This window comes from Alosa sapidissima, chromosome 21 (assembly GCF_018492685.1).
Source record: "Alosa sapidissima isolate fAloSap1 chromosome 21, fAloSap1.pri, whole genome shotgun sequence".
Taxonomy (NCBI): domain Eukaryota; kingdom Metazoa; phylum Chordata; class Actinopteri; order Clupeiformes; family Clupeidae; genus Alosa; species Alosa sapidissima.
Window position 1 is genome coordinate 15,220,504 of NC_055977.1, and position 26,392 is coordinate 15,246,895.

General features: G+C 44.6%; 2 protein-coding genes across 4 annotated transcripts; both read left to right on the forward strand.

The window, feature by feature from the left end:
* Positions 1-772: 772 nt before the first annotated feature.
* galnt12 (UDP-N-acetyl-alpha-D-galactosamine:polypeptide N-acetylgalactosaminyltransferase 12) lies at positions 773-16,892 on the forward strand. The gene is made up of 10 exons (XM_042076619.1): positions 773-1,742; positions 2,296-2,465; positions 3,290-3,479; positions 4,672-4,857; positions 5,282-5,399; positions 6,046-6,222; positions 11,361-11,492; positions 12,494-12,607; positions 13,749-13,904; positions 15,274-16,892. Exons 1-10 carry the CDS (start codon positions 1,384-1,386, stop codon positions 15,409-15,411), a joined length of 1,740 nt encoding a protein of 579 aa, XP_041932553.1. The 5' UTR covers positions 773-1,383; the 3' UTR covers positions 15,412-16,892.
* A 3,675-nt stretch (positions 16,893-20,567) lies between these two features.
* Positions 20,568-26,014, forward strand: LOC121695613. 3 transcript variants are annotated; one of them, XM_042076620.1, is made up of 3 exons: positions 20,568-20,703; positions 21,108-21,215; positions 24,233-26,014. In XM_042076620.1, the coding sequence occupies exons 1-3, from the start codon at positions 20,676-20,678 to the stop codon at positions 25,087-25,089; spliced, it is 993 nt and encodes a 330-aa protein (XP_041932554.1). In that variant the 5' UTR covers positions 20,568-20,675; the 3' UTR covers positions 25,090-26,014. The 3 variants fall into 3 exon arrangements, with proteins under 3 accessions (XP_041932554.1, XP_041932555.1, XP_041932556.1); XM_042076621.1 differs by lacking the exon at positions 24,233-26,014 and adding an exon at positions 21,999-22,805 and having other exon boundaries at positions 20,575-20,703; XM_042076622.1 differs by lacking the exons at positions 20,568-20,703; positions 21,108-21,215; positions 24,233-26,014 and adding exons at positions 21,489-21,654; positions 21,999-22,805.
* Positions 26,015-26,392: the final 378 nt, after the last annotated feature.

Below are 26,392 nucleotides of genomic sequence, written 5' to 3' on the forward strand. Positions count from 1 at the left end.
TGAATAGTCTTGGCCTAGATTGTTATTTAATGATCTAAATTAAGCAAAATAATTTCTCCCCTGATGCCAAATTTAAATGTGGAATGGTCATTCTTGGTGGAGGATGTCAGGCTGTTGAATTAATTATTTTAAGAAGAAGACCTAGATTTTGTTTTCAAGATGCTGTAGTCCAATGAAACGTGACATCTATGGGATCACGGAGAAGATTATACCTGTAAATTCACCAGGTGCTTTTTCTTTAGCCTGATTGTTGACATTTCACAGTTCTAGAAAATGTAATACAAGTTCTGAATCAATATCAGATACTTTTCACATCTCAGGAATTAATAGCCTACATAAGTGCTGTGAGTTTTGAGTTGTCTATACTTTATATCCAGGGCTTGGCAACTTAATTGAGTTAATTGCCTACCTTTTATTTTGAATGCTGAAATGTAGGTGGGTGGGTGGAGGTTAATGCAACTATAATCATGTGGTTTACAAACGCGTTAATTTTGTGTAAAACCCCGGAAGTTTTATGTAATGAGTAGGCCTACAGCTATACAAATACAAAAAGTGAAGTGAAAATTAACAATGAAGACATTCATTGTCAATGCAGTTGTGTCATTGATGATCTAAAATAGCTAGGTTTGAGGATAAAATCATATATTTTTTGCTTAGGTAATGGAGGACAACTTTCACAAATTTTCCAAATAATTGCAAATAGTTTAAAGTTAGCCTACAGCCTTGGTGCACAGCCTCCTCCCCCTTTACCAACTTCCTGGATATCCTTAACAGTGAAACACACACACACACACACAAATGACTTGAAGGCACTGAATGTAACAGTGGTGGACACTTTCACTGACTTGACATGTTTTTACCGTGGCGAGAAGAGAGACGGTGGAACAGTGGGCGAACGCTAACTGGATTAGGATTAGCACTGTCACCGTGTAACCCTGAAGAGACTTGGTGATCTGACCTGGATTTTTCCTCCAAGTGCTACTGTAGTTAGCCAATTTGCTAACTTAATCGGAGAAATTCTGCTTATTGACAGTCATACCTATCATTTTTAAACTTTTCACTAGGATTCATCGAAGAAGGGGTTCGATTCAGAAACTTCAAGCAATTTTATTCTTTAGTTTCTCATAGAATTCCTGCTCATAAATCACGAATGTATCCGGTGTTTCTATTGTCTAGATACATTGTAACTCTACCTAGTAATGCGTTCAACAAGTGTTCAATATGATCTAAAGTGGCAAACTGTAGCCTAATCAACGACATGGTTGGTTGTGGCTCCGTTTTCTAATAATCTGTTTTGCAATGCAAACGTGTCGACGACAATCAAGGACCAACACCTTGAATTAAGAGGCAACATTAACTCAGGATCTTGATACCCATCAGACCATGGCACTTTGCGGGCGAAGAAATCGGTCAAAAGTTATTGTTGGCATCCTTTGTGTCTCTGTAGTTGGATATTTCGTATTTCTGAAACGCAACGGAAACGATGTCGGGGTGGCAAGTCGACGTGGGGTGTCTACCAATGGACAAGAAGACACGGAATACGAAAAGTTAAAGAGCCCAGTTTACGAGAAACCACCATTGGATATGAGTGTACTGGGGGAGATGGGACGAGCTGTAAAGTTAGACTTGACTGGAGAAGAGAAGAAGAAAGAAGAAGAGAGTATCAGCAAACATCAGATTAATACCTACGTGAGCGACAAAATATCCCTCCATCGAAGACTGCCCGAGAGATGGAATCCACTGTAAGTCCTATATAGCCAACTGCACTCGAGACAACCATTTCAATATAGTCTATCTTAAATTTAACGGGAACAGTTAAGCGGCTTCATTTGTTGATGAAGTGAAATGCACCGTATAGCGCTATCGATTTGGTTATGTAGGCCTATATCTGTCCAAAAAGTTTTTAATGATATCTTAATTTGAAAGTCAAAGTTGGCCTATTTAGTTGGTGTCGCATCACTCAACACTCAATCACAGTAGGCTACAGTTTTATGATCGAATAAACATGTCCAAAACAGTATACAAAATTGTATTTATTTACATTTTAGTTTATCTACACTATATTGGTAACTGAATTAATAGGATATAGTGAATACCAGTGTGCATATCACAAAGATCATCCAGACTGAGTATCAGTTAACTGAAAATGTGTGGTGCATTATCAACATCAGAGTAGAAGATGCAAGCCATTGCATTCCTATGGTGACCGTAACCAACAACAAAAAGCAGGGTATTTAAGTAGGACTGGTTTTTCATCTCTTGTTCACACTCAACTCCATCTCTTCCCCATACCAGCTGTAAGGACCTGAAGTATGACTACCGCTCCTTGCCCTCGACGTCGGTGGTGATCGCCTTCTACAATGAGGCGTGGTCCACTCTGCTGCGCACTGTGCACAGCGTGCTGGAGACCTCACCTGACCTGCTTCTGCGAGAGGTCATCTTGGTGGACGACTACAGTGACCGAGGTATGGTCCAGAGGTCACTCTGGTATGGGGCAGATTTTAGGGTTAGGGTTAGTGATGGGGTTGGGTTCAAATGGAACTGGATGCTTGAGGCTCAGTTCTCAGATGCCACATGTACTGATAAACATGTATACATACAGTACATGCATTCCCTCATGCATGTAAGGTGAACATTTTGAGTGAATGGTCAGAAAGGACCGTTGAATGCTGAGATGTGGCTCATGTGGACAGACGCGTGGATCCTGGAGATCATCAGCATGCCAAAGAACTGCTGCAGCATTGCATAGCATTTTAGTGCCAGACTGGCATTGCTGTATGAGTCTGAGGTCAAATAGAGCAGGCGGTGTTTCAGTGGAGTAAACGGACCGTGAGATATGGGCTCGCTGGCCAACCTGGCACTGGGTGCTGCCCATTACTGTCCTAGTGACCTTCTAGGGTCATGAGGGATGGAGGTTTTCTGAAAGCTATCAAACATGGCAGTATGCCACTGACTGCTCCCTCCTGAGTGGGTTCATGGGAATGAATGAGAGAATGAAAGACTTGTAAACAGAGATGCAGCGCCTGTTAGCACCACTCTGTGGTGGAAGAGCGGCACTGCTGGAACTGCAGATGGTATGTGATGACTGAGTACAATGTGGTCAAAAGATTTTCCACAACCTGGAAGTGTTGAGTTTGTCTGTTTTAAAACTCCAGTATTTATCCAGTGCATAATTGTGTGTGTGTGTGTGTGTGTGTGTGTGTGTGTGTGTGTGTGTGTGTGTGTGTGTGTGTGTGTGTGTGTGTGTGTGTGTGTGTGTGTGTGTGTGTGTGTATTGCTGTTGCCACAGAACATTTGAAGGAGCCCCTGGAGCAGTACTTGTCAGACCTGCGTAAGGTGCGGCTGGTCCGCGCCCGCAAGCGCGAGGGCCTGGTCCGCGCTCGGCTCCTGGGGGCCTCCATCGCGACGGGCGACGTGCTCACCTTCCTGGACTGCCACTGCGAGTGCCATGATGGCTGGCTGGAGCCCCTCTTGCACAGGTAAGAGACACAAAAAACTCATAGAACATTCTAGACCCCTCATCTCAGCAACCACCTGTTGTTTGCCATGGTTTGTGCTTTTATGTTACTGTGTAGACAGGGCGTTGCGATATTGGCCACTGGTCAAGAATGCTTGTGGGAGATTTCATAACTATCTTGAGAGTGTTTGTTTAAGCTTGGTCTGAACATGTAGCTCAAAAAAAGACTGATAGAATGACTGCCCTCTGTACAGTCATTGTTATTCAGTCATTCTATCAGTCTTTTTAGTCAAACAGTGGTTCACTTACCATCTTATTAAAGGAGAATTCCAGTGTGATATTGACCTAAAGTGTATTGAAACATGATACCGAGTGTGAACGTATGTCTCATAGCCCATCTCGGCTTGTCCCCTGCACTCCAAAATCTGGCGCTAGTTAGCCGATGCTACCAACAGCTTTTTCAATAGTGGTGCTTCGGCATCGGGCTAGCCATGCAAATAAATCACTGTTTTACACCCATTTACGAGGCTCAATGTATCTCCACACTTCATTGGTAGACTTCCAAGGGCCCTGACATTTAAAACGAGACATTGAGAACTTTGAAAAAGCACTGGTAGTTTACTTACAAGACGATTTATACAGACAGTATCTTCACGAAGTTTAGCTTTTGCAGCCATCTTGAATTTAGTCACGATAAGTCGAGCAACGAGTAAGAATGAACAGGTATGATAAGGGATCAGATTCCAAAAATAATTCAGTGGAAATGCATGGATTCCAGTTGCTGCTACTGGAAGAAACTGGAATCCATGCATTTCCACTGAATTATTTTTGGAATCTGATCCCTTATCATACCTGTTCATTCTTACTAGTTGCTCGACTTGTCGTGACTAAATTCAAGATGGCTTTTGGAGTGCAGGGGACAAGCCGAGATGGGCTATGAGACATACGTTCACACTCGGTATCATGTTTCAATACACTTTAGGTCAATATCACACCGGAATTCTCCTTTTAAGCTCCTTTGTTTTTATTTTGTTCTTAGTTGTTGTATGATATTTTATTCGTCACTATCAGTAGCTGTTTAACAACATCTTTTGTTTGTTCATGTTCTGTGCAAGTGGGAAATGTAATACTGCCTGTATACGTAGCTATAAAATAGTGCTTCAGCTTCATCTCTCTACTGAGTGAGTCAGTATCCCTCCTCCCTGTCTTGATAGGATCACGGTGGAGCCTACGGCAGTCGTGTGTCCGGTCATCGACGTTATTGACTGGAACACCTTCCAGTATCTAGGCAACCCTGGCGAGCCTCAGATCGGCGGGTTTGATTGGCGGCTGGTGTTCACCTGGCACCCAGTGCCGGAATATGAGCAGAAACGACGCAGCTCCCCGACAGATGTCATCAGGTGTGTGACACACACACACACACACACACACACGCAGGCTCAATGACATCCATATACACCACACATGTACTTAATCTTCCATAGACATTAGCTGGGCATACATATGCAAATACACATATGCTTATGCATATTTATGAAGAATTACACTGGATCTGAACACAAACATGAGCGCTCACACACATACACACACACTCATTATTGCATGTACACCAAAACTCCTAAGGTCACAAGTGCAATACGCCACACTCCATTTCAATGCAATCAGCAGCCAAAGTGTCCTTGAAATGTAGCAGGAATAGAGTGCCAATCTATGCACACACACACTCCCACACACATGCTTTGTCAATCATGTAGCACTGTCTTGTATATGAATCTCTGTGTAGTTGTTCTATTTCTCTACCATACTCTCCTGTGTCCTCCTTAGGTCTCCTACTATGGCTGGAGGTCTGTTTGCAGTCAGTAAGAGCTACTTCCACTACCTGGGTACATATGACACCGGCATGGAGGTGTGGGGTGGAGAGAACCTGGAGTTCTCCTTCAGGGTGAGTTCGAGTTCTACGGCCTACACACCTCTCAGGTTGCCTGCACACACACGCCTTCACCGATGGAATCTCAGTGTGGTCGTTCTATCTCTCTCTTTCTTTCTTTCTTTCTTTCTTTCTTTCTTTCTTTCTTTCTTTCTTTCTTTCTTTTTTTGCTCTTTCTTGCTTTCTTTCTGTCACTCTTTCTTTCACTCTCTCCCTTTCTGGAGATATGGGTTTGCCAACTCTATGTGACATATTACCAGTTCACACAGCGTGACGAGGTCAGTAAGTGGTTAACATGACGCATGACGGAATTTCGACCGAAGCTCAGGAATGGAACCATTTTAATTAACTTTAAGAAAAAACACCCACCAACTGGGATAAACAAGACATAGACACACGCATACACACACACTTTTCCATTTCCGAGGAATTGCCAGAAAGGTCTTTCCTGAAACATCCAAACATATTTTCATTATAAGGACACGCCACTGTTATTGGCACGCGCCATTGCTTCCTTTCCCACGGGGGTGCAGCACAGGCCCCCGCATTGTCTCTGCCCTTGATTAGATCAGTTTGCGTGGCTAACGCTCTCCTCATGGTCATATATGTGTGTGTGTGTGTGTGTGTGTGTGTGTGTTTCCCCCGGCCTGTCCCCTGGCAGATCTGGCAGTGTGGAGGCTCGCTGGAGATCCACCCCTGCTCTCACGTGGGCCACGTCTTCCCCAAAAAGGCCCCCTACTCGCGCAGCAAGGCCCTGGCCAACAGTGTGCGGGCCGCTGAGGTCTGGATGGACTCCTACAAGGACCTGTACTACCACAGGAACCCCCACGCTCGCCTGGTAAGACACAGAGACACACACAGAGACACACACAGACACACACACACACATACTAATATAGACACACACGCATTCGTACCAGGAGCATAAGCCCAGATATTGCGCCTGGCTTACCAGGCTTGCAACAAGGTAATCCTACACTGTCAGGCAACAATAGTGCTGTTGCTGTGTGTGTTTTCCTGTCTCTCCTTTGTTGTTTGTGGTTTTTGTTTTTTTCAGGCTCGAGCTTTATTTCTTTGCCGTCTACATGTGTTCCCTCACCCCCCGCTGGACAAACACGACAACACAGCATATCGTCTTTCTCTCCCAACACACAGCACACAGCACACACACACACACACACACACACACACACACACACACACACACACACACACACACACACATACACACACACACACACTCTCTCACTCTCTCTGTCTTTCACACAGAGAGGTAAGCCTTGGTGTCAGTGCACTGTAAAGCCTCCTCTGATTGAGTGACACTCTCTGGTTGATGTGCAGGGTGAGAGCACTCAAGGTGACACTGCAAGTAGTGTAAGATTACCAGAGAGAGGGAGAGGGGGAGAGGGAGAGAAAGAGAGGAGAGATAGCAAAAGAGAGAGAGAGGAGAGAGTAGTGAAGAGAAAGGAGAGAGCAAAAGAGAGAGATGAGTAGATGGAGAGGGGATAGATAGATAGAGGGAAAAGAGGTTGCGGAGGAAAAAACAACAGAGACAAAGAGAGAAAGAATCAAAGAGAGTTGGAGTTGAACTTAAAGCTAAAAAAGCACAAGAGAGTGTGTGTGAGAGGGGAGGGAATGTGTGAGCGAGATGTGCCATCTCTAGGGAGTGTCCATGTGTTAGTGAGATGTGCCATCTCTAGGGAGTGTCCATGTGTTAGTGAGATGCGCCATCTCTAGGGAGTGTCCATGTGTTAGTGAGATGTGCCATCTCTAGGGAGTGTCCATGTGTTAGTGAGATGTGCCATCTCTAGGGAGTGTCCATGTGTTATCTAGCACCCGCTGTTCCGCCACACCTCTTCACCTCAGACCCACATGATGGAGCTGGACAAAACAAAATCTCTTTCTTTCTTTCTTTCTTTCTTTCTTTCTTTCTTTCTTCAAATTCAAATTTAATGAGCTTTACTGGCATGACTGTAAAATATTGGCAAAGTGAAATTATATGTATGTAATATAATACAATACAATGAATTGTATCAAGAAAAAAAAATGAAAAGACATTTTTAAAAATCTATCTCTCCCTCCTTCCCTTACCCGCTCTCTCTTCTGCTTGCTCATTCACACACACACACACACACACACACACACACACACACACACACAAAACACACACACACCCCACTCACACTCATCTCTGCTCACTCAGTCTTACTCACTCTCCCCTCTCCTGAGTTTGCCACCAGTGGCAGGCGCCTCTGAGTGTGAGTGTGTGTCAACGGCAGCGATGGTGGTGTACTCAGATGGGCCTCCAGCCTCCTCTTCTTCCTCCTCATTTTTGTCCTCCTGTGAGCTGGCGTCTTTGTGAGAAGATCTCCCCTGAGCTGTGATGTATTATTTAGGTTGTCTGGAGAGCTCCTCTGGCACACCTGTAGGCCCTCGACTGAACTGCCCTCTGCTTTATGTGGACGCCATAGGACCTCTCACAGTATGCAGCTCTCTCAGAGTGTGTGTGTGTGTGTGTGCAAATTGGAGCATATATCTTTGGCTAAGGGGTTGTATATGTGTGTGTGTCTATGCTCATACTCACAAAACTTGTGGAATCAAATTGGAGCATATATCTTTGGCTAAGGGATTGTATGTGTGTGTGTGTGTGTGTGTGTCTTCTAGAGCATTGGTTCCCAAAGACTGGGTCGTGACCCACAGGTGGGTCGAAGGGGATTTTATTTGGGTCGCCAGCACAATTTATGTTGTGTAATAGGCCTAGCTTATACCATTTAACCAGGAAAGCTATCAGTTTTCTATTAGGATATAGTTTGTTTACCACAGTCAAGGCCCTAGAATAGCTCTGAAAATGGGGGCGAACGTGTTGCAGAGGGGACCGCGTGCATCTCACTCGCAAAACTGTGAGGCGCCTGCTATGGACCTCGCAGTTGCAAAATGCAAGGGACATGTATCAGCACGAACATTAACGGACAGCTGCTTCTGTTGACCGATTAAAATCTAGTTATCATGCTGTCAACTAAAGCAGACATCTGTGTACAGGGCATGGCTATTCAATTTGCATCATAGGCTGATAGTTTCGATTGTAGATGCACTCTTTAAAGTTAATAGCAGCTTCCTCACATTCCTTATTATTTCTGATTTAAACACCGCACACCAGTACATTATAGTAGGCTACAATTTAAATGGACATTTTAAAAGGTATTATTTCCTCTCGTTTTCCACCTCGCAAACTCTACTAGGCTAAAGTAAAAGTGCATTATCTTTTGGCTATTGCGAAAAGCCTCTTCTTCTGATATTTATTAATTTCACATTCTTACAACAACATAGCTTGTCACAACATCAATACACAGCCTTAGTATCAGGCCTAGCAAACGTTTAACTCCAGAGAAAAATGCGGATTCAACTTTCTAAAGAAACCTCCAGAAATAGGCTACAATATAACGACTTGAGTTATTTGCTATGTTTACATCGGAATTAACGGTGTTATGGATCCATTTGTCTGCAACGCAACGTAGCCTACAACATCTCTCTTTAGATATACAGGAACAGCTTACTATATTGAAGAGTGATGATTGCATAGCATGCATGCATATCCCCATCAGATGCGCACTAAAACGTTATCTTTAGGTAACTTTCCACGCTGATGGTGCTCAAAATGCAACACAACTGTGTTCAAAGCAGGATGAGGAAAACCTGAGGTTGTGTGTTTGTACAAAACTGAGCGAGAATTTTATAGCTTTGAAAATATTTAACATTGTTTCATGTGTAATTGAGATTGCAGAGTTGTGGGAAACTGAGTCAGTGTATCACCAATCCCTGTAGTAGTAGGCCAGTCTTAGGCGCTATTACGTATCTAGATATGGCCAGATTCTCTGATATTCACTTTCAAGGAGACTTTGTGCACATGGGCGGATTATGAACTTTTGGGCCCCTGGGCCCACATGTATTAAGGGCTCCCCATTAATTGTCGCATATGTAGGAGGGGGGGTTTGGGGGAGGAATTTTTTTAATTTGTTTGATGTGATTTTCTGTATTCTGGTGCATTTTGGGGATGGCTAATACTAAATTCAATCAGATTCATAGCCGACATCCTGATTTGTTGATATTGAGGCAATGATTCCCTGCAAAGGCTTGGGCTTTAGGGCCCCCTGACCCCTTGGGCCCCTGGGCCTGGGCCCGATAGGCCCGTGCAGTAATCCATCCCTGTTTGTGCACATCCCAGGTGCTGAACAAAAAAAGGTCAAGTTTTTTAGGAAAAAAGTTTGCACACTCCTTAGTATTCTTTTGTTGAGTTTATTTTCTCATTTGGCACATTTACATTTACAAAAGAATACCAAGGAGTGTGCGAACATTTTTCCTAAAAAAACAGATTCTCTGATATGGCACTGTAGAATGGTTGGGGGGGCATAGAAAAGTTTGAGGACTTGTGGCTTAAAACAATATTGGTGCTTGCATGTTAGATCTGAAGTGAAATGGGTCGCGATGGTCTGTAATTTTTAAAAAGTGGGTCCCCTGAAAAAAAGTTTGGGAAACACTGTTCTAGAGAATGATGGGGATTGCAATAGAGCCGACATGTGACAATAGACATGTGAGCGTGTGCAGGCTAATGCTATTAATAGCTCCATTGCACAGCTCCTCGAAACAAGACCCTAGTGGTGCTTTTCTGCCTCACCTAGTGACCTCCACCTTTCCCTCTGTGATGGATCACTTTCAAACCAGACACTAGCGTCTAGGGCCCTCAACCCCCTACCCTCCAACAAAACATCTGATCGGCCAATTAGAGCGCAGTTTACAAGCTCCACCACATCCATCTTCCAGCCAGGGCTGGCCCGTTTGGGTGCTGTTCTGAGCAGATGTTGGACGCAGACAGCCCCGTCTGCAGCAGCCCTTTGTGGGCCTATAGCTCATCGGTAACGACCAACAACCCCCCACACCACCCACCACCACCCTCTGTCTTGCTTATAGCCAATCAGAGATCTCTAAACCTTTCCTGACACGCATATCAACCTGTGTGTGTGTGTGTGTGTGTGTGTGTGTGTGTGTGTGTGTGTGTCCCCAAATGTCTGTGTATTTGTGTGTGAGTAATGGTAAAGCTACCAGGAGTAGAAAGCAACTGGGTCTAGTGGAAGGTGGGGGATGGTCAGTGGGGGTCATTTTATAGGCCGGGGCAGCTGCAGTTTACCTCTTTGCAGTGTTTACGTAAACAACACTAGGCCCCTAAGATAGCGGAAATAACTCTCCACGCAGTAGCAGAGCTGTGGTGACGTCGTTTTGTGGTATGGACGCCTGTCGAAACAGGAGGTCATTTTTACGAGGTAGTGAGCACCTCTGGGACCAAGGCCATCCATGGCGTCTAAACTTTAGGGTGGGGTTGGGGGGATAGAACATGTGTAAAACAAATCATATCATCAGAAAATAGACCTTTTGCTGAAATGGCAGAGTCAAGGGACAATGTCTGACCGCCTAATGTTTAAACAGATCCATCTCTTCAGTATGTCCTTTTGTCTAGGGGACTGACTGACCGGTGCTGGCTTTGTGGACGGACGTGCTCATCTGCTAGGCTCACGGCTAAATAACGCCAGCATATTCATCCATCATTAGATTAGCATATCATTCTTATTGTCCTCTCAGACACGCAGTGAATTGGCATGGCTGCTGCAATATCGCTTAACACAATTACCCTCCTAATGAGTTTGGCAGTTTATTGCCTCATTTTCTCTCTCTCTCTCTTTCTTTCTCTCTCTTTCTCTCACACACAGACACTCTCTCTCTCTATCTTTCTCTCTCTCTCTCTCTCTCTCTCTCTCTCTCTCTCTCTCTCTCTCTCTCTCTCTCTCTCTCTCTCTCTCTCACTCTCATTCTCACATTGCCTCTGACAAGGTCTTTGGTGGAAGTGAACCCAGCGTGTCCTTCATCAGTGAGTGTACTGTAGTGTTATGCTGTCACATCATTGGTCGGTTGTGTCTTTGTGTCCAGGAGGCATACGGCGACGTGACGGACAGAAGGAAACTGCGGGAGCAGCTGGGATGCAAGGACTTCAGGTGGTTCCTGGAGAACATCTACCCGGACATTCATGTTCCGGAGGATCGAGAAGGATTTTTCGGAATGGTGAGACATATGGACAGTGGTCATGTTAAATTATGTTGATGTCAACTTTATACTACACTAAACCACTGCATTGGGAAAATTCCCCTCAATAAGGATTTGTTCTTTGGCGCAATCATATCTTTGCCTTGAACACACTGTAAGCTGTCAGTTTAAGTCATTGGACTGTACCCAAGTAGAAGGTATAAGGTATACCTACCTATATAGGTATAAGAAGATAATCTTATCTTTAAACTGTAAATGAAAGATTCCTGCTGAGATTATATTAAAACTATAACAGGATTATAGCGACATTAAAGGAGAATTCCGGTGTGATATTGACCTAAAGTGTATTGAAACATGATACCGAGTGTGAACGTATGTCTCATATCTCGGCTTGTCCCCTGCACTCCAAAATCTGGCGCTAGTTAGCCGATGCTACCAACAGCTTTTTCAATAGTGGTGCTTCGGCATCGGGCTAGCCATGCAAATAAATCACTGTTTTACACCCATTTACGAGGCTCAATGTATCTCCACACTTCATTGGTAGACTTCCGAGGGCCCTGACATTTAAAACGAGACATTGAGAACTTTGAAAAAGCACTGGTAGTTTACTTACAAGACGATTTATACAGACAGTATCTTCACGAAGTTTAACGTTTGCAGCCATCTTGAATTTAGTCACGATAAGTCGAGCAACGAGTAGGAATGAACAGGTATGATAAGGGATCAGATTCCAAAAATAATTCAGTGGAAATGCATGGATTCCAGTTTCTTCCAGTAGCAGCAACTGGAATCCATGCATTTCCACTGAATTATCTTGCATGGCTAGCCCGATGCCGAAGCACCACTATTGAAAAAGCTGTTGGTAGAATCGGCTAACTAGCGCCAGATTTTGGAGTGCAGGGGACAAGCCGAGATGGGCTATGAGACATACGTTCACACTCTGTATCATGTTTCAATACACTTTAGGTCAATATCACACCGGAATTCTCCTTTAACCAAGGTCTTTGTTTGGTCTCTAGCTGAAGAATCAAGGCATGGCCAACTACTGCTTTGATTACAACCCACCTGATGATCACAACGTGGTGGGCCACCGCATCATCCTCTACCCTTGCCATGGCATGGGCCAAAACCAGGTAGGCCTCAGACACCTCATCCAGACCTAAACACCTGCTACCTGAGGCCAGGATACGCTTTTGACTGTGGGCATGAAAGGAATTAGTAATCCGCTTCATCACTCTCTTGAAACAAGTAGGAAGAAAGGCTGTCATTTGTGCTATATTTAATATTAAGACGACCTAGTTGTCCTTTTTCAAATGTGTTGTTCCACTGCTCTTAAAAGGCTTGACTAGTTGAAAGGAAGTATTATTTGGACTGCAGACTTCTGGTATTAGTTTCACTTGATCCACTGTCTTGTAAGCTATCTGTTATTATGGGTGTCGTTTACTAACAGATGACATGCTGAAACCAGCATGCAACTGTAAATCAGCACACCATTCACATTCATGCGTTGTTTCCCTTGGCTGTGTGTAAATATATACTCTGTTGGCAAGCAAGCCCTGCCCCCACATGAGCGAAGGATTATTTATTGTTTACATTGAAAACAATACATCATCGCTTTTCCCTCCGGTGGCTCGTGGTCAACACAGTGAGGCCTGGAGCATTCCATATAAGGCGCCCTTCGCTTGCCCTCTGGTATTCTGTGCCTTTCTGCGTTCCCTCGCCTCGCTGCCCTGACCTGACCTGTGTCCGCACTCTGATTCTGACTCACCTCACCATTCCCTGACCCGATGCTTGGTGCCACCTCCAACAAAACCGAGCCACCCTGCCCTATCCACACACACTTACCCGTACAGATAATCCTAATCTGGGCCATTAATCACTGCTTCCCATTAATAGGCTTGTTCATATCTTGAGTGCCGCTGCTATTAAAATGGCATTGAGCCTGTCGAGGGAGTGGCCGTTGTCGATTGTAACTCGCTGGCTTTGTGTTCCCACCGGCTAACAGGCGGAGGGAGGAGTGGTAGCCACAGCAGCGGCCATTGGAGAATGCCCGTTGTGGATGTTGTCCTATAATGTAATTGGGCTATTTGCATGTAAGACAGTTCTATGTGCGTTGATGGTCCCAACAGGCCTACTGCTGAAACTATAATGTGATGTTTTTGCCCAATTTACATGTAGCTTTTCTCTGAGATGTGCTAAACTAACAGAGATATGTCACATAGGAGGATCATACCATTCTATGATATTTTATTTTGTGTGTGTGTGTGTGTTTAGTTCTTCGAGTACTCGACGGACCATGAGATCCGCTATAACACACGGGAACCAGCAGGGTGCGCTGTGGCCGATTCTGTCTCCACCTTCCTGACGGTGCACCTGTGCAGGAAACCCCGGCAACCCGTTCCACAGGAGCAGCAATTTGTGTTCAGAGAGGTGAGAACACACACACACACACACACACACACACACTCACACACACACACACACACACACACAGACACAGACACAGAACGAGAGCAGGGGAGGGGAACAGACAAAAACATATTCTGTATACCGAGACAGAAAGCAAAAGAGTGTGAGAGAAGGTGTCAAGTAGGAAGAAGAGAGGGCCTGGAAGAAGACAGACAGACACATAGACAGACTGACACATAGACAGACTGACACATAGACAGACTGACACATAGACAGACTGACACATAGACAGACAGACACATAGACAGACAGACAGACACATAGAGAGACAGACAGACAGACACATACATAGACAGACAGACACATAGACAGATAGACACATAGACAGACAGACAGACAGACATAAACATAGACATACAGACTCTGAGAAGAGACCAGTGGCACAGTGAGGAGAGACAGATTTATTCATGCGGCAGAGTTTTTCACTCAACTCAGAACAAATGACATTACTAACCAGCTAGAGAGAGAGGGATCAGAAGCTGTTACAGACGGGAGGGGAGTGTGGAAACGTCCAGTGCAAAGGGGAGAAATGAAGAGAGGCACAAACTAGTGACACAGAAAGTAGAGAGGGGGGGGAGGGAGAGAGAGAGAGAGAGAACAGAAGAGGAGTGCCTGAAATGGAGAAGTTTGAGCTCTCTGGAAATTCCCTATTAGAACAGAATGAGAAAAAAAAGTGCCCTGGCGGTTGTCTGATTATTTTTTTGTCTTTTTCTTCATACTTTGCTCCCTCCATCTTAAACCTTATCCTTCCCTGAAGCACTTGGTGAGCTGTCATGGCCCAGGCTGCCACAGCTTGGCACGGCAAGGTGTTCAAGCTCAGGTCGATTGAACCTCTCAACTGCGCAGTGGTGAGATGGTGGAAGGCCCTCTAAGCTCTAAGCTCATGGACACTGTTACATAGACAGACACACAGACTTACACAGAGAACAAAGGCTTGTCATTTTGGGATGGACAGGCCGCACAACTCGGCTCAAATCAATAAACATAACCCCAAGGACTCATGCAGACTATTGACAAACATGAGCCTCACAGCCAGAGAGCGCATAAAGGTCTATGGGGGGGAAGTTGCGTAAATACTGGTATCGACACTCACATTCACTTTAATATCCATCGCTGGACCATTCCATCTAAATGTAAATGGGTGTGTAGGCCTATGTATAGAGGTTTAGGATCATTCACAAACGGCTGAACATTAGCATTTCAAATATGGGGAAGCTCTGGGTTTATTTATGACTGGCCGTTGTGCAATGCCTCAATCGACCCCCACTGGCGGGTGCCTCTTGGGTGCAGGCATGTGGCTAGTGCGTGATGTGTGTTTTCTCAATGGCAGGACGGAAGCCTGTACCACGTGCAGTCTCAGAAGTGTGTCCAGGCTGTGGCCAAGATCGATAACGGCGGCCCAGGGCCCGCCCTCAGACCCTGCTCCAACGTGCCCCACCAGAAGTGGTTCTTCGAGGAGCGGTCGTAGAGGTGTGAAGTGGACCAGGCCGGAGTGGAGTCCATCTCAGGCTGGACCGAACCACTCAAGATCCACACCATCCAGGGCATTGAGGCTGAGGACGAAGAGGAACACATGAGCCCTCTCTTACCTTTAGGGCTGTATGTTCTGGATCTCAGTCCCTGAGTGGTTCAGGGACACTAGACACAGCTTAGCAGTAACACCTGCCATAGGTAGCAACATTCACACAAAGGATACAGCTTCAAAAATAAGTTAAACAGTTTTTGAGAGTTTCAGACTGCAGAAGATTGTTATTTTGTGGTAATTTATCATTGTGATTTTTTTTAATGACACTTTTTATGACATAAGAATCAACATATATTTATGTACGTTTTAAACAAATGTCTTTTACCGCAGTACAGTGACATGTGTCATGTCATCTTCCCTATGACATGGGCAGTGATAGGCTGGATAATTTACACCTTATACCTCTTGAAAAGGTCTCTCTGTGGAGGAGCAACAATCGCTAAAACAGTAGCCTATTCATGTGGATACAATATATTTCATAAAGCAGGAAGTCAATATTCTCTGCTGCAACTACTGCAGAGGCTCAAGAGTCTGTCGTCCACACTCCATCATGTAGAAGGCTCCATTTTTGCGTTCAAAGAACGTCCACCCATTCACTAGTGCAGTACGTAGTGACTAACCAACATATGGTTATTTACTATATTGTACACTCTGTGAATGATTAGATGTTCTGAACACAGGCTCTGCCTTTTCCCTTGACCTGCTGATTGCTGTTCAGCATTGTTAGATCTTTAGCTTTAGTCTCTCCTGGAGCACAGGTGGAGGTCGCACGGCTGTTTTGGGTATTTCAGGCAGTGCACTGAAGAAAAGCCGAGTAGTGACGGTCAGTGGAGCTGATGTCAGCTTGTCTTCCCAGACAAATACCTCTAGATGGTGCCAGTGCCTCCATTTGACTCCTGTTTACATCTAGAATCCTCCATGTTCTCACCATTAGCTGTCATTTGGCCACGTCCATCTATCTGCTATGCTGTATCATATTGCTGGGTGTATATTTATTCACTCACAAGTGCTAACTCCATTCCTCCACAGAGTCTGTAGAGCCTTTCCATTATTACCCTGCTACAGATACCTCTCCTTCTCTAACTACTGGGTAGGACATGAGTAGGTCTTACTAAAAAGCTGGAGAGATCTCAGCATGCAGCCTGAGTGACTTGACCGCAGGCTGGTTCCTGAACCTGCCACAGTGCTGTTTCATGTAATGTTGATGCTGGGGCTTTTTTTTTGTTTGTTCTTAATTTTCAATCCTCTGTATCTAAAACAAATCAATTATTGTTTTATTTCTGTTTTCTTCATGACTGTAGAATATGTATCACTACTTTTGTGGTGAGCACAGGTCTTGTTAGTGTTTTTTTATTTTTATTTTCATGAAATGAAGGTATACAGACAGGAATGAAGAGATTAATTTGGGATTTATGCATTTAGGAGTGGAAACAGGAAGGAAGCATGGAGCTTAGAGCAGTCGTAATGGGATCCGCTCACAGGAAAGACGTCTCAAGTGCCTGACTGGATGTATGCAGTGATAACATGCCATCACTCCACACACATCTGCTTTCCATAGGAATCGCCGCCCACCCCACCCCACCTCCCCCCCCCCCCCCCCCCCCCCCCCCCCCACACACACACACACACACACACACACACACACACACCACCTTCCCCTCCCCTCCTCAGTTTTTTTCACGTAGAGTAGCATGCAGTGTGTGTGTTACAGTACATATGCTATTGACAGAGGTTGTTGGGGAGGGGGGTATAGGAGTCTAACAGCTAGACATCCCCCACACACTGTGAGTCTTAAAGGCTGTGACAACCACCAATTAGAGACCAAAGAGCTCCACAATGGACAGATGTTTCTAGTCCTATCTGCACACAACCACAGTGCTGTGAGCCTGACCCGAGTAGAGCAGCCCATTTTCCATGTGGAGGAACCCGACGCCGTTCATAGATACATCTGTCAATCAGATCATTGCTATTGCACTGTGGGAATCTGAGGGCAAGCTGGAAAGGCTGGAGTCTGAGACTGGAGGGTTAACGAGCGAATTGGTGTAAACGAGTCTTGATTAACGACTTAATTAGTGGCTAGGGAAAAGGGCATCTGTTTGGAGAATCTTAAAGATACACAAATCAGTGGTGTCCTCTAAAGACAAAGCAAAGCAAAACTGAAGTAAATAGGAAGTGGAAAACATACAATTAAGCTTGTTTATGCAAGGGGTTTTTGTTTTCTCAATTTGTTCTGCTGTTGTTATTTTCCCTTAGCAAAGCGAAGATGAGATTGATGAGAGCTGGATGCAGTATTGCTTGTACTGGCAAAAGGATTGCTCTTTGCCAACAGTTGAATATGCACTTTTAAGTCTGCGCAGAGATGCAGATGCAACGCATAATGAATTTGCTGGATGTCGTAATGTGAAAACATGTTTCTAGCCTTTGATTTATTATGATCAAGTGACGTGTTGCATGCTCTATATCGACTTTACAATCAGCACAGTCCAGGTATACATGCACTTCTATGCAGAGTGGAGATTTACACTACTCTCCGTTGGTTTATGGTGTGTTGAATTCTTCTACCAGCTGGGGAATTTTGTAGATCAATCAAAACTCCATGTTCAGGTCCAGCAGTGTAAAAAAAACACGTGTTTCATGTTTCTGTGTAGGAAAAATCACTATGCTGAAATTCTGCTGAAGTATGTTGCTGTTCTTCCATAAGTGCCCTTAACACACCATAGGAATTGATTTAGCCTTTTTGTGCACTTTTGCAATAATGTAATATTTTGTGTAATCACTTACATAAATTTACTGTACATGTTTTTTCTAGCTCTGTATTTTAAATGTACATAAGTTGCAATAACAGTTTTCAACAGTTAACATAAAGGTAAATAAATACATTATTTCAAGAACTACTGGGAATTGGTCTCATTTTAGATATGACGTGGTGACAGATGGGGTAGCCGTGGCCTACTGGTTAGGGCTTCGGGCTTGTAACTGAAGGGTTGCCGGTTCGATCCCCGATCCAGTAGGAAAAATGTGGGCGGGGGAAGTAGTTGAGCACTGCTCTCTCATGCCCACATCCATGGCTGAAGTGCCCTTGAGCAAGGCACCTAACCCCTCACTGCTCCCTGAGCGCCGCTGTAGCAGGCAGCTCACTGGTCTGTGTTAGTGTGTGCTTCACCTCACTGTGTGTTCACTGTGTGCTGTGTATGTTTCACTAATTCACGAATTGGGATAAATGCAGAGACCAAATTTCCCTCACGGGATCAAAAGAGTATATACTTACTATACTTACTTACTTACTTATATGGCATCACTATCTGACTATTACTGTCATCATTTCGATCTCTCCTACTCACCCATCCATCTTTATTGATTGTAGGATAAGATTACTACTGTTTCCATTCATCAAATTTCCATTCTCTCTAGTTTATCGATTTTCAAATTTGACATTTAACCTTTGGCTCCCTTACTGCAGGCATGCAAGAGACCAAATGCCACTGTGGCATCTGGATTTGACTTCACACCTAAACCACATCTCCCCGTCTCTTAAGAACAAATCCAGAGCTCTGCGCTTCCCTTATCCTTCTCTTCCCTGGAGAGAGAGAGAGAGAGAAGAAAGACTCCTTATTTGCAGGACTATTTGATTAGTTTGAACATGTGCATCAGGGTATATGGAGGAGCTCATGCCAAGTTCTCTTTCTCTATCCCTCTTTCCCTCTCCCTCTCTCTTTCCCTCTCTCTGTGCCCTGCAGTCATTCTGAATTACTCATTCATGATGCCCGTCTGTTTGATATTTCATACCATGCGTGGGCTTTCTTTGTTTCGTGTCATCTGCCTCCCTCTCTGGTGGCAGGAGGGGATTAGCGACCCTCATAGCTAATACTCACTCACACACACAACATACACACACACATCATACACACACATGGAAAGACACACAGAGGGTTTTTACAAGGGGGGACCTGTCGTTGGCGGAGGAGAGCCTAAATTAAAAAAAAAATACCCTCCCCTAAGAAATAGAAAATAAAATAAATCGTGGCATTTCTAGAAGTTCACTGGAAGCCTTCAGATTTTGCCAGTGTTTAATGCCAGAAAGGACGACTCACCACACCAACACAGGCCTAGAAGGTTTTTACGCCTTACCATCATGCACACACACTCATGGTCTTTTCTTAACATCAGAGGAGTGTGTCTATGACGCTTCTAAACTAAAGTCTAAATCCGATTTAGATTAGGAAAAAAAAAAGAAAGAGAGAAAAAAAAAACTGGAAACGACATCATGAATTTCAGGAGTAAACCTGGAAAGGAATTAAATGATTTATTCATCATGAAGAAAAAGAATGAAAAGACAGAGAGAGAGGCAGACAGAAAGAGAGGCTCCACAAACGTAGGTTTGCATTTGGCCTCTTAAATATTGAAGCAGGCCTCGATCGCCCACGTCCCATGTGCTGGCCACCTGAGTGGCTCTGGATCCGCTTGCTTTGTACCATCCTGTCTGGTGGCGAGAAAGACGGTGGCGCTCTGACCAATGGATTACAGACAGAGAGAGAGAAAGAGAGAGAGAGAGAGCAAGGGAAAGAAAAAGCAACACAATAAGCTCATTCCTCACTCATCAAGCGCCAAAGCAGTGGTGGTGATTTGCTTTAAAAAATAAATTAATAGTAATAATAATAATAATCCATTTCACATTTTACTTGCCTGCGAGCCGGAGGCTCTTTGATCCTAGCTTCTGTTTGTTTTCTGTTGTTGTTGTTGTTTGTGTTTACTTATTTTTGCTTCTTATTTTGAACAGGAGAAAAGATTATTGTCTGAAATGTTAGCGCAACCAAAGGAAAATAAAGAGAAAAATTCTCATTGAGCAAACCCGATTTCAGTGTGGAATAGATAATTAGCCTCTCAGAGTCTAAATACAATTTTTTGGAAATCTCTATTACATGAATACTTACTGACTAGTGTACAGTAGTGCATTGCAATACCACAATTTGTACCTACATGTATCACGACATAAACAAAGATTTCCACTCTTGTGTGAGGTCATTTTTTCGCCAGATTGTGATTTTTTTTATCAGTGATCCAAAGCAATTGCTTCAGAATTCTCATCTGAGAAGAATTCTTGTCTCCTAGGTGACACAGAAACAAAGTATTTAAAGAGCAACAGAGGCTTCTGTGAGCTCTGTTTTACACTGAGATCCCCAGCAAAATTCTGTCCTCATCTCCACCCGATGGAATTTGTCATACGGAAAACACAAGGTAGGCAAACACCAGTGGTCAGTGTGAGAGAGAACTATTCAGACTGTAACCCAGTGTGTTCTTTGTACAAAGGTTTACAATGATTGTTTCCTAAAGGATGCTGCCAAGCCTGTATATTTAGATCAGGCCATTTACCGAATGGTCTGGAGATTGCTTTTAGGCAGCATCATTAGCTCTAATCCCATCCACTCCCCATTCCCTTGACAGCATTATCGGGCTTCCATTTCGACGTTTTCTTGCCTCCACTCCTTCTCCCTCTGCTGCTTTGAGTGTTTTCTATCCATCTTTGCACTAATTGCAGTCTTTTTTTCTTCCTCTCCTTGCCACCCCCATACCAATCTGTGATTTCTTGTCAAAGCCAAAGTCTGCCATTTGCTATTCATGTGTTGTCTCTTTCATCTCAGAGTTTGGCCTCTCCCCCAAGCGCCAGTCGAGGAGTCGGAGTGGGAGGCTGAGCCTGTCCACCCCAGAGGGGCCCGAGAAGCTCGCAAAAATCAGGCAGCCAAAAGCAGGTATTGTGCTGCGGCCAGAGATAACACTAATCACACCGGTACAGTCCGTCACACCTGGCAGCACAAAGGAAAGGCCTTCTTCATACACACACACACACATTTATTCAAAATAGAACAGATGGATTTATGGCAAATAAAACAGTACACACTCACAGAAAATAAAGAGTATTACAATCTCTAAAAAAATATATTTTAAAAAACACAGCACCTTGTCCACAACAGTGACATGACATATTCTAGGGTCTTCTTTTGTGACATCACTGTCCTCATCAGTGATGTTACAAAACCCCTAATGGCAGGACTGCATAGATGCTCCACAGAATTTTGCCATGCCGATAAACCCATAGCCAGCCTTTTAATACAATGAGCCGATGTATAAGCGTCAATAACCATGGACGGAAGACCAAGAAACGAAAGGCGAATGCCCCTGACAAATCAGGTAGGTCATTACATGACGCTATTCTGTGGTTGCCCTTTTGTTATTTATTACTATGTAATACCAACATATTGTGAGAATATTATGTAATTAATCAAAAGACGCCAACAGGATATTAATCTCCATGTAAAAACTGACCATGGTCATTTGATGGATTGACCAGTTGGAATTTTATGACATTTTAAAGGTCAAAGCAAATTAAATACACCTTTTCTTGGTAAAATAGGCTCCAAAGAATATGATCAGTCTTTTAGTTATCTATCAATATTTTCCTCTCAGAAACAGAAATGATTGAATGTAGAGCTCTGTTAAGCCAGAGTGAAAATCTTGTTTTTATTCCTTTCTAGGGTGCAGGAGCCTTTCTGACTGTTTAAGCGTGCAACCCAAGACCACTCCAAACCCCCTGCTGGCCTCTACTTCCTGTAAGGCGTTCACCTGCCAGAACCAGGGCACCTCTCCCTTTGGCCCTCCACCTCCACCCAACCAGCCTGCAGAACCCCCGATGGAGGAGATGGTCCACAACTTCCTGCGGACGACTGAACGTGGCCTGAGCCACTCAAAGCACCTCAGCACTCCAATTCAGCCCAAGCCAGCCTTCTCCCAAGTCCCCCTCCACGCTCAGGGCCACCAGATGAACCTCCAAGGTTCGAGCATCACTCCTCCCAGCCCCGAGGTCCTGGGTGGGGACGTGGACCCCCTCTTCATCCGGGCGGTGACCGCCGTGGAGATGGTGTGCGGGGAGCGCATGTACAAGTGCTCGGCCTGCCTGCACTACTACCCCGGGCTGACTCCACTGGTGCAGCACATCAGGGAGGGCTGGCGAAATGGCTTCAGCTGCCGCGTCTTCTACCGCAAGCTCAAGGCCATGCGGGACCGTCGGGTCGCCACCAGTGCTGGCGCCGGTCCAGGTGCTGCTAACGGTGTCTCGAGCACCATGACGATCTCCGGGTGCACACCGCAGCCGAGCACCATCACCACCACCAGCACCACTCCGGCTGCTATGGCAACAGAAGGCGCCAAGAGCCAGACAGTCAAAGAAAAGAAGATGGAGAGGGTTCATGAGTGGCTTGAGAAGTCTGTCATGATGCCCCAGTAAAAAAACAACTAAAAAAAACAAAAACACAAAAATATAAATAAATAAGTATAAAAAGTAACCAGAATGATGACACTTCTTGCTCTGTATTGCTTATTTTCAGCTCTTTTCTTTTTGGGATGGGTCGGAACTTGGATTTTTGTGTACCAACTGTCATGAAGCAACAGTGATGCAAAAATCGAAAATGCAAAAAAGGACAATGATCAAAATCAGGATGATTTCCTTGGATCAATACTTGGTGTATATTAGATTTGCTTGAATCAATTCTTGGTGTATTTTGGATTTGCTTGGATCACTTCTTGGTGTATTTTTTTTAGAAAAACAAAAACAGCTTAAATTATTGAGCTATTATGTGGATTAATTTGCATAGCTTTTTCAATTCCCTTCACAATATAACAATGAACTACATTGCTTTTGGAACAAGGATCTGTGGCCTTACTGTACTGTCAGCAGGAATCTTCTAGAAGAAGGACAAAAATAATCTCCATGGTGATAGAGGAATGAGCACAGTCAGAACAGATATCACACTTGCTCTGCGGAGTATGGAGTCCGTTCGTCTTAATGTCCCAAAACGAATGTTTCTGGCAGATCCTGTCAAAACAAGTATGTTCCATTTTCCGAGGGGCGAAATTCTAGTCGACAGATCAGAAACACTCACATTTGGAGGGTGAACGTTGATAACAGCCTGTTGTTTTAAACTAAAATTATCTGCACATGCATAGGCAAACACTATAAATCACACATAAAGGAAAAATGTAGTGTTGATTTAAGGCTGGATTTAAAAATTGCTTTAAAAACTCTAACAGTTGCAGCACTCAGCTCAGATAATGCATATTCTAAGAATGAGATTGTTATTACTATCATGCATATTTTCTTATGATTTGTGGAATGAATTCTTCAGTTCCTGCTTCTGGCGTGTTTTTAGACAGTTGTGCACCGTAGCCTAACTTTCCAGCTGTAGCCTTATTATAGACTATACTCCACTCCAGCTCCACTCTGTTTCAACTAGGAGGCATATGTTACTAATTCTACTGAAAGCCCGATGTTCACGTAGCCTAAGGTGAAGTCTGGAAGGTGATGCAACTAATGCAACATGTGGGCCTTTGTGTGCTTTTTCTAAATCGGAAAAGAGGTTAAAATAGTTTTGCAACTTGGACCCCTCTGGACCCTGAAATCCATCGATATCGGCTGAAATGCCACATTACATTTTAATGGGTAGAGAGTACAATTGAACTACAAATTCACCCGGCCTCCACTGCCAAGATGAAATTCTGAATTTAGACATAAGAACACAGAGCCCCATGTATTGTGTATTCTGTTGGTTTACAGCAGTTCTTCCAGCTTTTGAATTTTATACCAAGATGATGATAATGGTGTTGCTGACAATGACGGTGATGACCGGGGTTGTTTATTTACATATTATTATTATTTACGTTTTATTTATGTTCTTTTTTTTATATATATATTTTTTCTCTACTCCTTTATCAGATGTGGTCCGAAGCTCTGTCGCCATTCCTCCAGTGAAGTGGGTAGAACATGCCACCACCACCGCCATCCCCCTATACCCCCCGAACCCAGCCCTGAAGCGCCTCCCGACGATGCCTGAAGACCGCCACCACCACCAGTCCCCCCACTACCACAAGCAGCGGCATCCACAGGAGCCCCGGGGCCGCACATGCTCAGTGGAGCCCCGAAAGGAGGACCTACTGGACTTCAACTTCCTGCGCCAGACGTCGGCACTGGAGCACCAGAACGGGCAGCTGATGTACCGCTGCGCCAGCTGCCTGTGGCGCTACCCGAGCCTGGCGGTGCTGCAGAGCCACGTGGCCCTCAGCTGGCTGGACGGCTTCAGCTGCCGCGTCTACTACCGCAAGCTGCGCGAGATGCACCAGCGCTCCGCCTACGGCTTAGATGGATATGGAGGCGGAGGTGCTGCTGGTGGGGTTAGAAGCAGTCAGGCCTGGAGGGTGGCCGGCTCCGGTAAGCGCAGGGGTCACCTCACCGTCAGCATCCCCAAGACTATCCTGGCCCGCCGGGAGAGCTGGGACGCACCTCTGACCCGCCTGAGGGGAGGTGCCCAGAGTGGGCTGGAGGCCGAGCGGGAGCGGGATAGCGAGAAGCGGAAGGAGAAGGAGGAGGACGGCACGGTGCTGACCCTGGACCTGGTGAAGTCCGTGCAGAGGACGAGTGCTGTGCACAAGTGGCTGATGGAGATTGAGCAGCCCACCGCGGCGCTCACGAAAAAAACTACCAACATAAAAACGTCCATCAGTGACAAGGACACAGACCTTTCTCTTTCAGCAGAGAAAAAACTTGCACCCTCTCCTTGTCCTAGACCTAGATGAACTAGCACTTAATTTTCTATTTCTTAAAGAGGAATCAGTCACTTGATTTGAGAGTTAATCTGACACAGTCAGGTTGGCAATTTTACTTTCTTATATATCTATTTATTAAAACAAAGAAAAAAGAAACAAAACAAAAAAAAAACTTTGAATGGACTGGCGATGGCTGTGGTCAGGTGAAATTGTGCAGAAGAATTTGCACTGTCTCATGCTGATATTCCCCATGACTGCGTTTAGTTGACTTCCACTCCACTGAAAATGCTGCCTGCTTAATTGCCCCCCATTTACATAGTCACAGTAATGCACTTGTTGCAAAATGTTGTCTCACATTTAATGATTGGAGAATGTCTAGTCTATTAATTTATTTTCTCACAGATGAGAGTAATAGAAATGAGCAAGATTTGTATTCAAATGTGTAATGTGCCACTATGTTGCAAATAATATTGCAATTCCCAGATGAATTGCATCGCATAATATTGAATATGAAATGCGTTTTACACTTCAATGACTATCAGTCTGTTCAGTTTCAGTCGTTTCAATATGCAAGAGAAGATGGTGCTTGGTGTTAGTGCCTTTTTACACTGAGTAAGGAAAATATTAGGAATTAGCCAGCTGTTCTTGCATTAAAACTGCTTATGAAAGTGTGGTATAAATATCACTTGGTCCCTTCAAAGTCAGGATGTGGTATTTTTTCCATCGGTCACACAGGCACACACTTTGTCAGCAGTGTTTTTGGGACATCACCTTTCCAGAGAACAGACTTTTTGAGCCAGCAGTTTTGAGACAGTTTGGAGCACTATTACCCTGGACCAGTGGACCAGCCCAACAATAGCAGGGACAATAAGGCCTGGAAAAGAAAAGGTTCAGTTTCTGAAGGTGTGTGTGTGTGAGTGTGTGTGTGTGAGTGTGTGTGTGTGTGTGCATGTGAGTGCGTGTGTGTGTGTGCGTGTGTGTGTGTGTGTGTGTGTGTGTGTGTGTGTGTGCGTGTGCGTGTGTGTGTGTGTGTGCATGTGAGTGCGTGGGTGTGCGTGTGTGTGCGTGTGTGTGTGCATGTGTGTAAAGGCCTGACAGTGGATCGTGCAGGGGTTCCATCTGCTTGCCAAGGTAGCGACCTTTTAAAAGGGTCGGTCGATACAACATAGCACTGGGGGCTCCGGAACCTTGTGGGATACAGGATATATCAGGGAACACTTAAAAAAAAAAACCTGCATGATGTGCTAATTGTCACGAGATTGCTGGAGGCTCAGCTGGTTTGGTTCCTGCTTCTAGTAGTCTCTCTGAGTTACAATCTATTCGATCAGAGCAT

Excerpts from the sequence above, each read along its gene's own strand:
- galnt12 (XM_042076619.1), top strand. The coding sequence starts at position 1,384 with ATGGCACTTTGCGGGCGAAGAAATCGGTCAAAAGTTATTGTTGGCATC. Across the intron at positions 3,480-4,671 it reads CTGGAGCCCCTCTTGCACAG|GATCACGGTGGAGCCTACGG; the intron begins GTAAGAGACACA and ends CTGTCTTGATAG. Across the intron at positions 13,905-15,273 it reads AGCAATTTGTGTTCAGAGAG|GACGGAAGCCTGTACCACGT; the intron begins GTGAGAACACAC and ends TCTCAATGGCAG.
- LOC121695613 (XM_042076620.1), top strand. The coding sequence starts at position 20,676 with ATGGAATTTGTCATACGGAAAACACAAG. Across the intron at positions 20,704-21,107 it reads TGTCATACGGAAAACACAAG|AGTTTGGCCTCTCCCCCAAG; the intron begins GTAGGCAAACAC and ends CTTTCATCTCAG. Across the intron at positions 21,216-24,232 it reads AATCAGGCAGCCAAAAGCAG|ATGTGGTCCGAAGCTCTGTC; the intron begins GTATTGTGCTGC and ends CTCCTTTATCAG.